Source organism: Scophthalmus maximus, chromosome 12 (assembly GCF_022379125.1).
Source record: "Scophthalmus maximus strain ysfricsl-2021 chromosome 12, ASM2237912v1, whole genome shotgun sequence".
Classification (NCBI taxonomy): domain Eukaryota; kingdom Metazoa; phylum Chordata; class Actinopteri; order Pleuronectiformes; family Scophthalmidae; genus Scophthalmus; species Scophthalmus maximus.
In genome coordinates this window covers 7,103,552-7,120,624 of record NC_061526.1, presented here as the reverse complement: position 1 = coordinate 7,120,624, position 17,073 = coordinate 7,103,552, and the positions used below count along the sequence as shown (strand labels likewise).

Below are 17,073 nucleotides of genomic sequence, written 5' to 3'. Positions count from 1 at the left end.
ACCCTATATAATCTATAAAAACATGAACCTATATATACACTAAAAACATGACCCTATATAAGCTATAAAAACATGTACCTATATAAAACATGAACCTATATAAGCTATAAACACATGAAGCTATATAAAATATAAAAACATGACCCTATATAAGCTATAAAACATGACCCTATATAAACTATAAAAACATGACCCTATATAAGCTATAAAACATGACCCTATATAACCTATAAAACATGTATCTATATAAAATATAAAAACATGACCCTATATAAGCTATAAAACATGACCCTATATAACCTATAAAACATGTACCTATATAAAATATAAAAACATGACCCTATATAAGCTATAAAACATGACCCTATATAACCTATAAAACATGTATCTATATAAAATATAAAAACATGACCCTATATAAGCTATAAAACATGAACCTATATAAAATATAAAAACGTGACCCTATATAAGCTATAAAAACATGAACCTACAAAAATATAAAAACATGACCCTATATAAGCTATAAAAACATGAACCTATATAAAATATAAAAACATGACCCTATATAAGCTATAAAAACATGAACCTATATAAAATATATAAACATGACCCTATATGAGGTATTAAAACATGACCCTATATAAACTATAAAACATGAACCTATATAAAATATAAAAACATGACCCTATATAAGCTATAAAAACATGACCCTATATAAGCTATAAAAACATGACCCTATATAAGCTATAAAAACATGAACCTATATAAAATCATGACCCTATATAAGGTATTAAAACATGAACTTATATAAACTATAAAACATGACCCTATATAAGCTATAAAAACATGAACCGATTTAAAGTTAAAACCTTTATAAAAACAAATGTATAATAAAATGTTAAAACATGAACCTACAAAACATAGAACCTATAAAACAATATAAAAACATGAACCTATATAAAATATATAATACATGTATCAAATATCAAACCAATAAAAAATCTCTATAAATATAAAAAATATGAACCTATAGAACAGATATCTAACATATAAAAACATGAACCTATATAAAATATAAAATCTCTACAAAATATAAAAACATGAACCTTTCAAAAATATGAACATGAACATATATAAAACATAAAACCTATAAAAAAATATGTACACATGAACCTATATGGCTCAGCCGAGCTCTGCCTGACGAGAACGTGTCGCAAGTTTATACTGAATCCTGTCTGTCTGCTGACTGTGACATGACAAATAAAGTATATAAACAGTTCATATACAGCGTATATTGGCTGCAGTATATACGTCACTTCACGTTATATGGTACACATCACCCCTCCGATGCTTTCTGTGATTTTTTTGTGGTGACGTAGTCAGTTTGACTCAGTATGATGCTGTAAACACAGTATAAAGATAAGGGAGGTTGACCTACTCCACAACACAGCTGTTCACCGCATAGTACAAGAAAACATAATTCTGTCAATTCAACAACAAGTGAAAATTTAATATGGTTAATTGGTTTGTTTGTGTGTCGGTACTCGACCTCACGTTGTTTACGAGTAAGTGAAGCAACAACTGTTAACACCACTGTACAGTCAGAGTGTCTGTCATTTCCGGCAACTTCGACAGAGATGGACCCACATCTCTTCTTCACGTCATTTTTAAAATCCACGTTTCGGTATCAAATTGGATTTGGAGTTAGCAGACGCACGCGGTATTAAAGAACTCGGACTGGATGTGAGAAACGTGATTGGAATGTGGTGACCTTAAACCTCAGCGAAGTTAAGTTAACAGAAAGCTACAGGTTGTTACGTTCCTGTGATGGAAAAGGTCGATTTTATTTTGTACCAGAAGTTTAGGGACAGGTGATCAGTATAAGGAAGCATTACATCTCATGGGGGGGGGGGGCAGTCCCTCAGAAGTGGACATGTCCAGAGTGTGGATTGGGCGGGGGTCCTCCTGTGGGCGGATCCTGGAGCAGGTTCCTGGCCAGCTGCCTGCTGACTGGGTAGTTCTGGGCCAGAGCCTCATCGGTCCACTCTGTCCTGGACAGCAGCTGGTCCATGTGAGGCCCCGGGGCTCTGTGCGGAAGTGGATATGGACTGATGACGAGGTCGCGCTCCACAAGCGAGAGTCCCGGGGCTCGATGAGCCCCATCGGGCCCGTATGTCGTGCCCGTCAGTAGAGACGTGTCCCGGTCCAGTGTGGACTGCAGTCCCTGGCTCTGCTGGTCCATCTGGTAGAGCTGCTTCTTGTGGACCTGAATGTGGTCCTGGTGGTCTAGTCTGGCATGGCACAGTTGCTTTTTGTGAATTTGGAGGTGGTCCTGGTGGTCCATCTGAACATGATAATGCTGTTTCTTCTGATTCTGAATGTTGTCCTGGTCCTGGTGGTCCATCTGAACATTATAATGCTGTTTCTTCTGATTCTGAATGTTGCCCTGGTCCTGGTGGTCCATCTGGATGTGGTACTCCGGTTTCTTCTGATTCTGAATGTTGTCCTGGCCATGTTGATTCATCTGGCCATGGTACTGCTGTTTCTTCTGGTTCTCGGTGTGGTCCTTTCCTTGTTGGTCTAGTTGGGCCTGGTAGTGCTGCTGGTGCTGCTTCTTCTGGTTTTGGACTGGGTCAGGTTGTTCCTGGTTCGGTTGTTCCTGGTTCTCCTGAAGGTCCATCTGGGCATGGAACTGCTGCTTCTTCTGGCTCTGGATTTGGTTGTGGACCTGGTTCTTTATGTCTTTCCAGTGTCGCCCCCTGAGGACCGGCTCCAGGTCCAGACAGCGCTGACAGACCTCCTTCCCCGGCACGGTCTGCACCAGCACGTGGACCCCCAGCTGTCTCCAGATGGCCTCCTTCTCCGCAGACGACCACGGGCGGCGCCGGACCTTCCTGGGAGCAACGGGGACTGAAAGGACAATGCAGGTCCCTTTAAATATGAGACTGACCTACTGAACATACATGCGTGAGGGATTCATGAATCCAGGGGGGGGGGACCCACCTGTACCTGGAGCCTGCAGCCTGGACTCTGGTGGAACCATGGAGCTCACAGGTCTGTTACTGCTGTTTGATGGAACTACGGACAGGTGAGGAGAGACAGACAGGGGGGTCAAACAGTACCATCTACTGGGCCGCTACAGTTATTACATTTTAAGACTTTGTAAACATTTGTAGTCAGTTGCTGATTGCGATTGAAGTTACATGGCAGTTTTTGTAATCAGTAACGTAATCCATAGGATTACAAAAATGATGTGATCAAAGATGAATACTTTTGGATTACTTCAAAATCAAACATTGAACATTTTTCACCTTATACTAAAAAGCAAATGGAGGCAACCAAAATAATACAGTTGTACATCACCAAACTTTTTCAATGCAAATGAAATGCATTTAGTGTATTCAAGATTTACAAAACAAACAAAAATGTATCGTCATTATCTATAAATCGTAGAAAAATTAAATAAAACATCAACGAATTTGCCAACATCACAAGAGTACTGTACACAGTCATATACTGTTAAGTAATGTACACGGTAATATACTTTTTAAAATATTTATTGGGATTTTAAAATTGCCATATTTTAAAGACATCATCAAAATGTAATTGAGTCCTTGATAAAGCAACTATAATCACATTATACATTATTTCACATGTAATCTGGTCTGATTATAGTTACTTATTTTTTCAAATCTAATTACATGTAATCCGTTACTACCCAACCCTGAACATAACTTTGAGGCTCCCGGTGGTGTGCAGCAAAGTGGTCATAACAATCATGACAGTTATAACAATCAGTAAGACTACCCCCCCCCCCATTCCCCGCACAAGGAAAATTAAAAGTGATGAATAAATAAATAAAAAAAAGCAAAAGGAACAAACATAACCAATGAAAAAGGACATTTGACATGATTTAACTTGCTGAGTTTATTAAACATCCCAGTACAGATCTGTTTTTTTACAGCTTCCTGTTAATTATTATTTGTACTTTTTAGGGGTAAAAATTGATAGTTTAAATTTTAATCTGTGGCCAGATTTGGGCTCGAGGCTCAGCGTTGCGATGAGTACTTGTTGATATTTGTGGGCATGTACGTCATGTTTGAATGCCTGTAGAACCTCTGTCGAGAACTCACCCTCTGGACTTGCGTCTGCCTCTTGACACAACTTCTTTTCGTTCCGTGATTGGACCAGTCGCTTCTTTGTCTTTGCTCCGCCTTCAGGAGCGACTAGAGGGAGAGAAAAAAAAGGAAGAGTTGTATTGATCCTGTACCACATATGAATCTGTAAAACCCTGACGAGCTGTCAGAAAACGGTAAGAGCCTCCATTACCAGAGTCACAGACATGATCAACCTCCGGTTCCTCTTGATCAGGTCAAAGTTCAGCCTAGTAACTTTTAACCATATAGTCCCGAGGGTCGACCCGGGTGTTACCTGTGTCAGGGTCGGGGTTCAGCAGCCCAAGGTTGTCCCACTCTCTTCCCAGCATGTGGTAGAAGTCGGTGGTTTTGGCTGCCGCCTCCCAGTCTCCGTCCTGCAAACTCTCCCCGATGGCAATCTCACAAACCGTCTTCAGTGTTGTCTTCACCGCCAGCGGAGGGCGACTCCACCGGTACCCGGACGCCTTCCTAGCGGCGGCCAGCGCCAGGCTGAGGCGGCCCGGGGCCAGGACATCGAGCAGCGTGTGGACATCAGAGTCCAGAGATTTGGCTGCCAGGAGGAACCTCCCGAGCTCCCTCAGTTTCTGACTGACGTAGTCGTACCTCTTCTGGCTGCCGTCTTGGTTCCCCATCAACTTATTTCCATATTTGCAGATTAACCAATCAGATTTGACCTGGACAGAGTGAGGAAGCGTGGAATTAACACAGAGGACGGGTAAAAGACAGACGTGTGTCGAGACAGGTTCGGCGGGTGGACAGACCTGATGTGAGATGTGGTCCTGGTTCATGCGGTGCAGGACTTCGCTGCAGCTCTCCGACGCACCGCCGGAAATCGGAAGGAGGCGGGACGCTGCTGCTTGGACCCTACTGCGCTTCCTTGGCTGGTCTGTGCCGGAGTCAGAGGCTGCATTCTGATCCCCACTGGGTTCAGCGGTAATTGGCCGTTTGGACACAGTCTCAGAGGTCCCGCTCTGTTCCGCTGCAATTGTGTCTCCTGGGGGGTCCGGTGGTGGCGTGTCCTCCGCGGAGCCGGGGGTCTCACCGTCTGTCCGATCACAGAAGGGATTACTGGAGGAGTCGGAGGTGGTGTCCTTTACGGGCTCCGAGGTGGTCTCTGCTGTTAAGGCGGCGTTCTTGGAGGAGTCAGACGCCAGCTTCTTGCGACAGGACGCCTGATGTTTCCACAGATCCGAGCGGAGGAAGAAGCCGAGGCAGAGCGGACACGGCAGGTAGTTCCTCGCATCAACCTCCTCCGAGGGCTGGCGACATGGGACGATCTCCCCGCTGCCCTGTCGGATCACCTGGGGGACCGGCACACAGGTAGACAGGGAGGCAGACAGGTACAGTCAGACAGGTAAGATGACAGACAAGGTAGGCAGATAGTCAGACAAACAGGTGAACATACAGACAGGTGAACGGACCTCGATGTTGTGCAGGTAGTTGCCCCGGCAGCGCAGGTGCTCCAGCAGCAGGTGGCGTTGTTTAGAGCCCGTTGGCAGCGTGCTGGCGGCCGTCACCTCCGCTTCGTCCGTGTGCTTCCGCAGCAGGTGACGGGCGATCTTCACCTGTGGCCGCCGACAGAACACGCAGTACTGCCGCTTGCCGCCGCTCCACATCCTCTTCACCGTCACGCCCTCCTTCTTCTCCTCCTGACCGCGCCGCTTCTCCTTCTGACCGCGCCGCTTCTCGCCCGGGCCCCCCCGCCGCTTGTCGACGGGGGGGCCACGCTTCTTGCCTCTCTGGCTGCGCCTCCCCAGCGTGACGGCAGCTCGCCGGCGGGGCCGGCGGCCAGCCGGTTTCTTCGCCGCCGCCTCTTCCTCCTCCGGAGAAGAGCTCTGGTCTGGAGCGTGGAGCTCCGTGCTGTTCGCCATGGCAACGTCAGCTTGTGTGCCCCCCTGATGACAGCGGTCTCCACGGTAACGGAGGACCTGATGATCAAACATACAGACAGGTGAGCGTCAGTGTGATGGTTTCCTTATTCAGATCCGGACTGTACTGTCTGTAAAATGATATGCCTCAGACAGAGAAACTCCAGACACCGTACAAATACAAGGCAGTTTAAAGTTTCTCTACTTCTCGGCTCAACGAGAGAACTCATACAGACACGTACAAAACGTTTTATAAACATTTAATTGATGCCTTTCAATTCGGCGTTCACCGAATGTATGAACGACAACACGAACAGACTCAGAGAACCGCTGTATTCCAACAAAGTCTTCATTGTTGTTCCAGATGTAACGATGAATGCAAAATACTTAATAGGCAAATAGGCAATTTTCAGAATGGAGTCTGGTTCTGCTTCCTCCTCCTCCTCCCCGCACCGGACAGCCGACCTCCGGTCACGCATTCCCGGTCTCACCGTTTGCACACTGACGATGAGGGAAGTGAGCTCGCATCGGTATCAACGGACCGACTGTTCAGTGAAGGTCAGCCGGCGTTCAGAGCGCAGTCACGAGCGGGGCGTGTCCGATAATGGACACCGAGCCACCGTTACACTACATGCTAGCAGCTAGCGGGAGCGAGGCTAACCACAACAATCGCCGCCGCGGGCATGACCGCAGCCAACGGGTGGCTGCTCTACGCCGTGTGCCGTTAAACGGAACCGAGCGACGGCGAACGGAACACACACGGAAAAAAAAGAAACAGTCGTCACCCTGTTTACAGCTCTTCCACCTCCCCCTCCTCACCCCTTCTCCTTCTCCTTCTTCTTCTTCTCTGCCTCCTTCTTCTTCTTCTTCTTCTCTGAATTTTTGTTGTCGGTTTGTAAACCAGCTCATAAGAGCGTTACCGCCCCCCTACTGACGGGAGGTTTGACCAGTTTAAAAACAAAACTACATTTCCTGTCACTCCTGTTAAAGTGACTCTTCTTCTTCTTCTTCTTCTTCTTCTTATCTGCCTCCTCCTCCTCCTCCGCCTTCTTCTTCTTCTTCTTCTTCTTATCTGCCTCCTCCTCCTCCTCCTCCTCCGCCTTCTTCTTCTTCTTCTTCTTCTTCTTCGTCTTTTTCTTCTTCTTCTCCTTCCTAATGAAAAACTCCTGTTAAATTGATTCTTCTTCTTCTTCTTGTTCTTCTTCTTAGTCTGACAGTTTTGAGTTGAACGCAGTAACCAGGGGGACGGAGGTAGGACAGTCGTAACGCACGTAAGATCTCATTCACCTGCAGACACCTGCAATCTTTCTAAACTTGATGTTTGTCGACAGGTGATAAGAGGTGACGATGGCCCGGGTTAGGGGTCAGGGTCAGGATCAGGGTCAGGGTCAGGGTCATGGTTAGGGTTAGCCATAATGCGAGCAGCATTCTGGTTGTTGAGGGTCTGATCTTCTTCTGTGAACATGAGCGCCTTCTGCTGGTGTCGGTCAATAAAGGTTTTGTTGTATGGCCCATCCCGGTACGTGTTTAGGTTTAGGTTCTTGTTATGATCTTTGTTTTTTAGTTTTTTTCCTCTTTCATAGAATCCTGGGATAGGCTTGGCCGGGGAAGGATCCACCTGTTGGATCGATGGTTGCATCGATGGAGCTTTCTAAATGGGATGAGTCGCGCCGCAAAAATCAGTCTTTGGGTGTCGCTTTCGAAGGAGGCGGGGCCTGAGTTGGGACACACCTTTTGTGCGCCTGGTGCTTCACTTCCTGTCTTAGTCGAGTTTCTTGCCTGTGTGAATGTGGCCTCGCCCTCGTGGGTTAGGGTCAAGCTTTTGGTCTGCATTATAACTGATGATGGAACCAAGTATTTTCCTTCTGTAACCGAGTATTTTCCTGGCATTATCGAGAATATTCCCGGTGTTATTGAATATTTTCGCTTCATCTATCCACATGACCACCGTGTGGCGTAAGATGGAAATGCTTCATAGGCAACTGGGTGATATTCACACTCCTCTTCTTCCTCTTCTACTTCGGTTTTATTCGTTTACGTTCGTGCACGGTGCAATGAATTGTGGGGCCTCTATTTCTCCTTTCCATAGGCCCAGAGTAGCCTATGCTACAGGAGACAGGAAAGGAAGCATTGAAGCACCTTTTTTTTCTAAGTATTTAAAGAATTGGAACAGCGCTTAATCATGGCTGACGATGCAAAAATTCCAGGTCATTTCAGGATTTCAGAAGAAAAAGTGGACAATTCGACCGCACCCCAGGACTCAGTGATCAGGTTTTTGTGATAATTCCTCACTGACATCACCTGCAGCGACGTCAGCAGCAGGGGGCGTGGCTGAGCAGTGTGGTGGGGGGAGGAGACCAGGAAACCTCTCCAGCATTTATGTGCGGGACAGAGCTCCTGGTGTCACTTTGAGGACGCGATGGACGAACTCCAGGTGAGTGCGGACAGGGAACAGCCGCTGCTTGTGGTTCAACGAGAACCTGAACATGGTTCAAAGTAGTTTTGATTGCAAAAAATAAATATTCCAACATAGAACAACAGTGAACAGGATGAGGATCTAGACCTTTGACAGGTGTAACTGTAGGGGTCTGTGGTGTAGACCTGGTCAGATGCGGACTGACTGGACATCTGTCCAGGTCCATCTGTAGTATCTTCCCGCAGGTGCAGTTCAGGCCTGGCAGGTTTGTGCTCAGTGTTTTTCTCGGTGCGGACCTGGCTTTCTTGTGCTCTCTGAACTGTCCCCGAACGCAGCACGTCTCCTGGTGTGTTTTGCTGCAGGTAGGTGTGTTGTGCAGGGGGCAGGGCTTGCCAAGGTATGCAGGTGGCAGGTCACTGCTAGGAGACAGAGACAAACAGAGAGCGACGACGACGTGTTTTCAGATTGGAACGCTGCAGATCAAAGTGAGAGCAGTGGAGACCCGATCGCTACCAGAACCAGGACGGGATCCAGGGGCCAGTCCACTAGAACACCTCGTGTCGCCTGTCCTAAACTCTAGAAACCGAACATAAATTTAGTTAACGGAGTAGTTCAACAGTTCTGACCGTCTTAGCAGCATACAGGGACAGGTTCAAGCTCTCTGTGGTGGTGTAGAGTTTGTTTGTAGAGTTTGTTTGTGTTTGTTTGGTTGAAAAGAAAAATCCAAACCACATTTCATTTCCTAACCCTGTGTCCTGTCTTCGGGATGCCTTGCTTCATAACCCTCCTTTCCTCACCATGTCTAGCTGGGTACGGTCGAATTGTCAAATTTGCAGAATCTTGAAGTTCCCCGGAAGTATTTGATCGTCAGCCATGATAAGAGCTGCCGAGGAGCTTCAACGCTTCCTTTCCTATGTTCTTTAGCATAGTGTACACTGGACTTTCCTATGAGAAAGGAAAGGAGTCTCCACATCATCTCCTCTCCTAACCTCGCCGCCTTTTCTCACCACGTCTCTCTTCCTCACCAGGTGAGCATCACATGTCTTCTTCTGCTGATGACCCTTGACCCCAGCTGTCAGGGCCCCATCAGGTGTCCGACGTGTCCAGAAGGTAGCCGACTCTGCCCATGTTCGTCCTTGAAAGATTGCAAATCTGAGTGTGCAGCTACAGACCTCCCCCCGTGTCCTCGTCTGTCCCGTGTCACAGGTTACTTTGTGATGCAGAACTGCACAGCGAGTCCAGCGAAGGCGGTGGGCGTCCGCTGTAAACGCTGCTCCGACTGCTCAGGTAAACACACAACAATGACATCATGAGGTCCGACCGCCAAAACAGTCACTGACAGAGTCATAGACTAGGTTACAGACAGACTGACTGAGTGACTGACTGACTGACTGACAGAGTCACTGTGTTGATCGCTGTATTGATCTGTCCTCTGTCAGCTGTTCGTCAGGACACTCTGGTCAAGTGTTCCACGTTTTCTGACTCTGTGTGTGGCAACAGGACCACAGCTCCACCCGCGGCTCCACCCGCTGCTCCGCCTGCAGGTAAACTCACCTGAAAGGAGAACGTTAACTCCTTTAGTCTCCTGTGACGCCTTCAGGTTCGCACAGGACGACTCACTTATTCTCCTTCTTCCCCTTCTTCCCCTTCTTCCTCTTCGTCTCTCGTCCTCAGTCTCTGCTCCCGAGACGTGGATCGTCGTCACTGTTATGTAAGAATCAAACTATGTTTATTAATCATCAACTGATCATATTGACCATCAAACCACCCACTGATCATATTGCTCAGTTGATGATTTAATTGAACTTTAACCTTCAAAACAAAGGTTATTTACAATTATTAAAAGAATCAAATCCAGAGTAACCAGGTCCTCCCGGGTTTGAATTCAGTTAATTTTCACCACAACTCTAATTCTTTCAACACTCGATTTGGAGATCAGCCAATCAGCTGGTGTGTGTGTCTGTGTGTGCACGTGCGCGTGCACGTGCGTGTGTGCGCGTGCGTGTGCGTGTGTGTTTGTGTTGATGAACACGAGTTGTGAAACATATGTTCCATGTTTTGTCTCTGCAGACTTGTTTCTGCTTTCTTGATCATCCTACTCAGTTTGTTTCTCAGCCTGTTGTTCTGTCAAAACCAGCAAGGTAATGGACACAAAAGTAATGGACCCCCCCCCCCCCAGACAATCCGCCCGTCCGTCCAGTGACACACCTTGTGTTTCCTCCACAGGTTGGGATCTGCTGTGACTGAAGTGGATCTGTCTATAAAACTTCAATCTGCCCCCCGGCAACTGTTGGACCTGATCCAGCTCTCAAGAATACCAGAGTCCAAGGGTTTGGGGAGTTATCCAGGTTCAGTCCAGGTCTAACTTTGGTTTAGTCCAGTTTAGGTACAGGTGTAAGTCAGGCTTAGTCCAGGTTCAGGCCAGGTTTAGACCAGGTTTAGTCCAGGTTTAACTCAGGCTTAGTTCAGGTTCAGGCCAGGTTTAGACCAGGTTTAGTCCAGGTTTAACTCAGGTTTAGTCCAGGTTTAACTCAGGCTTAGTCAAGGTTCAGTCAAGGTTTAGACCAGGTTTAGTCCAGGTTTAACCCAGGTTTTGTACAGGTGTAACTCAGGTTTAGTACAGGTGTAACTCAGGTTCAGTCCAGGTTTAACTCAGGTTCAGTCCAGGTGTAACTCAGGTTTAACTCAGGTTTAGTACAGGTTTAACTCAGGTTCAGTCCAGGTTTAACTCAGGTTCAGTCCAGGTGTAACTCAGGTTTAACTCAGGTTTAGTACAGGTTTAACTCAGGTTCAGTCCAGGTGTAACTCAGGTTCAGTCCAGGTGTAACTCAGGTTAAGTCCAGGTTTAACTCAGGTTCAGTCCAGGTGTAACTCAGGTTTAGTACAGGTTTAACTCAGGTTCAGTCCAGGTGTAACTCAAGTTCAGTCCAGGTGTAACTAAGGTTTAGTACAGGTGTAACTCAGGTTCAGTCCAGGTGTAACTAAGGTTTAGTCCAGGTGTAACTCAGGTTCAGTCCAGGTGTAACTAAGGTTTAGTCCAGGTGTAACTCAGGTTTAGTCCAGGTGTAACTCAAGTTCAGTCCAGGTGTAACTAAGGTTTAGTACAGGTGTAACTCAGGTTCAGTCCAGGTGTAACTAAGGTTTAGTACAGGTGTAACTCAGGTTTAGTCCAGGTGTAACTCAGGTTTAGTCCAGGTGTAACTCAAGTTCAGTCCAGGTGTAACTAAGGTTTAGTACAGGTGTAACTCAGGTTCAGTCCAGGTGTAACTAAGGTTTAGTACAGGTGTAACTCAGGTTCAGTCCAGGTGTAACTCAGGCATAGTCCAGGTTCAGTCCAGTTGTAACTCAGGCACAGTATTTTTAAGGAGACTATTTGGTTGGACTTGGATGGGGGACACGTGATCCGACTCCGGCCTCACTCAGACCGTGGACACTCGACCAGACCTGTCTCTCGGTCCAAGACTGAGGTCTGTGAAGCCCAGACTGACTTGCCTGATCCAGAATCCAGCAGAGAAACCTGATCCTGCAGACGTCTCGTCAAAATCCGTTGTTTTATGTCCTGAATATTCTGAAAAAGAAAATGTGAAAGTTTTGAGCTTCTGTTTTATTTATTTATGATGTTCACCCACACTACTGCTGTACTGTTTGTTTGTTTGTTAAACCTCAAACAATTTAATAAATTCAAAGTGTCTTAAAGAAACAACCGACTGCTTCAGAGTTTTCTTCCTTCTTATTAAAAAGACCAAATGAAAATTCATCACATTTATTTTGTAAGCAGTAAAAAAAGTTATAAGTTAATTTTTTGAAAGCAGAAATCAGACTCTGATAAAACCTTCAGCACAACAGAAAATAAAGTGGACCCTACATTACCCATAATGCACCTGAACTTACAGCATACGGAGGAGAAGGAACGTCAATGTTCTTTTCACTCATAAGCTAAAAGAAATAGTCAGAGGGAAGATGACGATGATGATGATGAGTCCAGCTGAGAACACGCCTCCGTCATGTTGGTCCAATGTTCAACCTATAAGTAGGCGCACCCGCCTTATCAGGTGTAACCATGGCAACAGACTGAAGACAACATTGACAACTCAGGTTGGTATAGTGACTTTACTGTAACATCAGACTCTGATCAGTGATACTGGTGTGTCATGAGAGGAGATGTGCAGCATTCCGTTAAACAGGTTAAGTTTTTTAAACAAAAAACGTGATAGCACACCCTAAACACACAAACACACTCAGACACACACACTCACACACACGTTGCCATAGTGACATACTGATGCATCAGATTCTGATCAGTGATACTGTTGATGTCATGAGAGAAAACGTCCAGCATTCAGTTAAAATTTTGATTAAATACTTCACCTTCCACACACACATACTCACACACACACACTCACACACACGTTGCCATAGTGACATACTGATGAATCAGATTCTGATCAGTGATACTGTTGATGTCATGAGAGAAAACGTCCAGCATTCAGTTAAAAATTTTGATTAAATACTTCACCTTCCGCACACACACACACACACACACATACACAGCCCAGTGTGAGTGTGTATAACTTTTCTCTTAAAGCTAAAACAACATGATTTAATTATTTGAATAAGCACAAATTGAAAGGTCTATAAATCTCATGTGATGTAACGCGATGTGGTGAAACACGAACCAAAGTGTTGAGAGTCGTGTTCTGTATTTCTGTCGTTTCACAATGTTAACTTACAAAACACTGAGCGGGTGAAATGTTAATCATCACAGAGTTTAAGTTGAAGTAATAAACCAGTTTATCACATCACATTGATTTACAGTGTCTTAGTTTAGTTTAAGTTTAGAATAATAATGATAATTGTACCAACAATGGAAGTATATGTAGTATAAGCTCTTTCTGATCCACTGGACGACGTTTCTCATCACATTTAACTAACTTTCAAACTGTTTCGTAGTGTTTAAAAATAAACTTTATTTCAACGTTTCCGTGAACGCACCTCACTCCAGACATTTTTTTCGTCACGAGCTCTGATTGGCTGAGAGGAACGCGCCCAGAGGGAGAGGTTCTCGTACGCATGCGCGGTGGAGGAGAGGGGGCGAGCGTGTATGTGAAAGTTTGCTCGGACTAAGTTCGGAGTTATGGATTATATTCATTTTTAACAAAGAGAAAAGTTCATCACCACCGTCTGCTGGAGAAAACATCGTCACACCGACACACAGACAGACAGACAGGCAGAGAGACAGACAGGCTCAGACAGAGACAGGCAGAAAGAGAGAGAGACACAGCGACGCTCTGACGTCCAGGCGGAGACATCGGGAAGTCGCATCGCTCCAAGCCGGGCTAAGGGGAGCGTCCGCCGGCATGAAGATCGAGTTTGCCCCGCTGAACATTCCGCTGCGGAGGAGGCTGCAGACAGCCGCCGTCCTGCAGTGGACGTTCTCCTTCCTGGCTCTGGGTAACACTCACCTGTCTGTCTCTCACATGTCTGTCCCTGCATCTGTCTGTCTCTACAGGCAGAGAGACAGACAGGCTCAGACAGAGACAGGCAGAAAGACACACATGTCTGCCTCTACACATGTCTGTCCCTGCTCCTGTCTGTCTCTACACATGTCTGTCCCTGCATCTGTCTGTCTCTACACACACACACACACACACACACACACACACACACACACACACACACACACACACACACACACCTGTCTGTCTCTACACACGTCTGTCCCTGCATCTGTCTGTCTCTACACATGTCTGTCCCTGCATCTGTCTGTCTCTACACACACATGTCTGCCTCTACACATGTCTGTCCCTGCACTTGTCTGTCTCTCACACACCTGTCTGTCTCTACACACGTCTGTCCCTGCACTTGTATGTCTCTCACAGACCTGTCTGTCTCTACACACACACACACACCTGTCTGTCTCTACACACGTCTATCCCTCCACCTGTCTCTCTCTACACATACCTGTCTGTCTCTCACATGTCTGTACCTGCACCTGTCTGTCTCTACACATGTATGTCCCTGCACTTGTCTGTCTCTCATCTGCCTGTCTCTCACACACCTGGCTATCTCTCACCTGTCATCACCACACAGACCTGTCTGTCTCTACACACAAACACACACCTGTCTGTCTCTAAGCCGTCTGTCTCTACTCCCGCCTGTCTCTCTCAGCTCAGTGCTGTCTGGCTGTCTTCATCCTCCTGGCCCTCTCTGATTGGTGGACGGTGGCCCTGCTGTATGCTTGTTGGCTGTGGCTGGACTGGGACACGCCCACCTGTGGGGGTCGGAGGTCAGGATGGGTCAGGAGCTGGACCATCTGGGACTACTTCAGGGACTACTTCCCTATAAGGGTGAGATCAGGTGGTCTACAGTATTGATCTGATCAATCAGTGCTGATACACTGTCTGCTCATTGATTATTGATTTGTGTCTGCAGCTGATTAAAACTGCCGACCTGGATCCAAAGAAAAACTACATATTTGGATTTCATCCTCATGGTGAGAAAATGTCTGGTGGCTGTGCTGACCTGTCTGTCTCTCTGCCTGTCTGTGTCTCAGGGCTACTGGTCGGTAACCTGTCTGTCTCTCAGTGGTTCTGGTGGCTGATCTGTCTGTCTCTTGTCTGTCTGTCTGTCTCTCAGTGGTTCTGATGGCTAACCTGTCTGTCTCTCGCCTGTCTGTCTCTCAGGGGTTCTGGTGGCTAACCTGTCTGTCTCTCAGCGGTTCTGGTGGCTGACTTGTCTGTCTCTCTGCCTGTCTGTCTCTCAGGGGTTCTTGTGGCAGGGGCGTTTGGTAACTTCTGTACGGAGTCGACCGGTTTCTCTCGTCTGTTTCCTGGACTCAGATCTCACCTGCTGATGCTGCCGTTCTGGTTCAGAGTCCCACTCTTCAGAGAATACATCATGTGTGGAGGTGAGCACCTGTCTGTCTACCTGTCTTTGCAGCTGTCTGACAACCTGTCTGCCCACCTTTCTGTATACCTGTGTGTACTTGTCTGACTACGGGTTCTGAGTTAAAGTCAGGGTTCAGGTTTTTCAGGGTCCTTGGTTTGAAGCCTGGACCGATGCTCCTTTCTGATAGTTTGTCACTCGTCTCTTTTAAGTAAACAGACACTGTGTCAAAGGTCAGCTCAGGAGGAGGCAGAGAGCTGCTCTGTGATTGGCCGTCTCTCTGGATCACCGGGGTTCATTTGTCTCTGCAGCGATCCATCAGTTTGATCATTAATCCAGACGCATCACCCTGCTAGTTCATCAGTGCATGATGGGAGTTGTAGTTCCTACAGCAGCAGAACTAATGGAAGTTTCAGGCTCTAACTGTTTCCTCCATCTCAGACGAAAGTTTGAAATGAAATATTGTTCAGGAACCTGACTGTCTGAACCTGTCTGTCTGTCTGTCTGTCAGGTCTGGTGTCGAGCTCTAAGTCCAGCCTGTCGTACCTGGTCAGCCGTCCCGAAGGAGGAAACGTCGCCGTCCTCGCGGTGGGCGGAGCTCCGGAGGCTCTGGACGCTCGACCAGGAGCTCTAACGCTGCAGGTTGGTTTGACTACATTAAAACCAATTATTAATGCCTATGTAAAATTTTATTTATTCGTTGTTTTTATCTGTTGTTTTTGTTTTAGGTGCAAAACAGGAAGGGCTTTATCAAACTGGCTCTCAAACATGGGTGGGTGGAGCATATCTGGAGCGTGCTCGGGAGGGCGGAGCTATAAACAGTACACTAAATGTGTGTGTGTGTGTGTGTGTATGCGTGTTCAGGGCTCAGCTGGTCCCAGTCTTTTCTTTTGGAGAAAACGAGTTGTTTGATCAGATGGAGAATCCCGCCGGCTCTCCTCTCAGGACATTGCAGGTCAGAGTTCAGCCCCGTGGACGTTAGAATCTAAAGTCACTGCTTAGCAACAGCGTTACTGTTTTCCCCCAGCTACTGTGTATAGAGTTTGTGCGAGCATTATGGGATGTCAGCATGCAGTCATGTGTCCACAGAACCGTCTGCAGAGCATCATGGGAGTAGCGATGCCTCTGTTTCACGCCAGAGGAGTTTTCCAGTACAACTTTGGCCTGATGCCGTACAGGACGTCCATTCACACCGTCGGTACGACCGCAACCTCCCGCTAACACCACTCTCACGTTGGGCCTAGACTTGTTTCAACATTAACCCAATGTTTACTCAACTTTAATCCAGTCTAATGAGGACGGATGTGAGTTTTACTGTGTTTACGCACACGTTAGCAACAGTTAGCCCCTGAGATGTCCTATGTCTCTCTCTCTCTCTGTTTTCAGTGGGGAAGCCGATCTCGGTCACCCAGACTCCCAGTCCCAGCAGTGAGGACATCAACACTCTTCATGATGTTTACCTGCAGGGTCTGAGCGACCTGTTCGAGCAGCACAAATGCGCCTACGGCCTCCGAGACGACCAGCACCTGACCTTCAAATGACCCGCACGTGTCACCTGACATGACCTGTAAACGAACTGTGAATAAACGCCTGACCATCACCCGACACCCGGGCTGTCATTTGTCTAGGCTGTGTGGATGTTACACTGTCAGTTTTAACTGACTGCTCCTCTACTGGACATCGCCATGACGACACTGCAGTGCTCAGTGATTCCAATGGGCCACGCTAACCAGTGCCAGAAGAGCTC

The 17,073-nt window shown here is 46.8% G+C and overlaps 2 protein-coding genes across 5 annotated transcripts; one reads left to right on the top strand and one right to left on the bottom strand.

Annotated features, from left to right (window-relative positions):
* Nucleotides 1-1,489: 1,489 nt before the first annotated feature.
* On the bottom strand, nt 1,490-6,997 carry LOC118283806. Of its 4 annotated transcripts, none has more exons than XM_047336232.1 (7): nt 6,852-6,997; nt 5,579-6,086; nt 4,919-5,458; nt 4,432-4,831; nt 4,134-4,226; nt 3,004-3,078; nt 1,490-2,910 (listed from the first exon to the last, which is right to left on the bottom strand). In XM_047336232.1, exons 1-7 carry the CDS (start codon nt 6,932-6,934, stop codon nt 1,922-1,924), a joined length of 2,688 nt encoding a protein of 895 aa, XP_047192188.1. In that variant the 5' UTR covers nt 6,935-6,997; the 3' UTR covers nt 1,490-1,921. The 4 variants fall into 4 exon arrangements, with proteins under 4 accessions (XP_047192188.1, XP_035462079.2, XP_035462072.2 ...); XM_035606186.2 differs by having other exon boundaries at nt 3,010-3,078; nt 5,579-6,085; nt 6,845-6,953; XM_035606179.2 differs by having other exon boundaries at nt 5,579-6,085; nt 6,845-6,951.
* A 6,507-nt stretch (nt 6,998-13,504) lies between these two features.
* On the top strand, nt 13,505-16,931 carry mogat3a (monoacylglycerol O-acyltransferase 3a). The gene is made up of 9 exons (XM_035607844.1): nt 13,505-13,892; nt 14,610-14,788; nt 14,874-14,934; nt 15,205-15,348; nt 15,838-15,968; nt 16,055-16,098; nt 16,191-16,281; nt 16,416-16,524; nt 16,713-16,931. The coding sequence occupies exons 1-9, from the start codon at nt 13,799-13,801 to the stop codon at nt 16,865-16,867; spliced, it is 1,008 nt and encodes a 335-aa protein (XP_035463737.1). The 5' UTR covers nt 13,505-13,798; the 3' UTR covers nt 16,868-16,931.
* The last annotated feature ends 142 nt before the right edge of the window (nt 16,932-17,073 follow it).

Bases quoted from the DNA above. Each gene is read 5' to 3' on its own strand.
- LOC118283806 (XM_035606179.2), bottom strand. From the start codon at position 6,934: ATGAGCTGGTTTACAAACCGACAACAAAAATTCAGAGAAGAAGAAGAA. The intron at 4,832-4,918 runs GTCTGTCCACCC...CACTCTGTCCAG, and splicing joins AGGACCACATCTCACATCAG to GTCAAATCTGATTGGTTAAT. The intron at 2,911-3,003 runs GTGGGTCCCCCC...TTGTCCTTTCAG, and splicing joins GCTGCAGGCTCCAGGTACAG to TCCCCGTTGCTCCCAGGAAG.
- mogat3a (XM_035607844.1), top strand. From the start codon at position 13,799: ATGAAGATCGAGTTTGCCCCGCTGAACATTCCGCTGCGGAGGAGGCTG. The intron at 14,789-14,873 runs GTGAGATCAGGT...TTGTGTCTGCAG, and splicing joins GGGACTACTTCCCTATAAGG to CTGATTAAAACTGCCGACCT. The intron at 16,099-16,190 runs GTGGGTGGAGCA...ATGCGTGTTCAG, and splicing joins AAACTGGCTCTCAAACATGG to GGCTCAGCTGGTCCCAGTCT.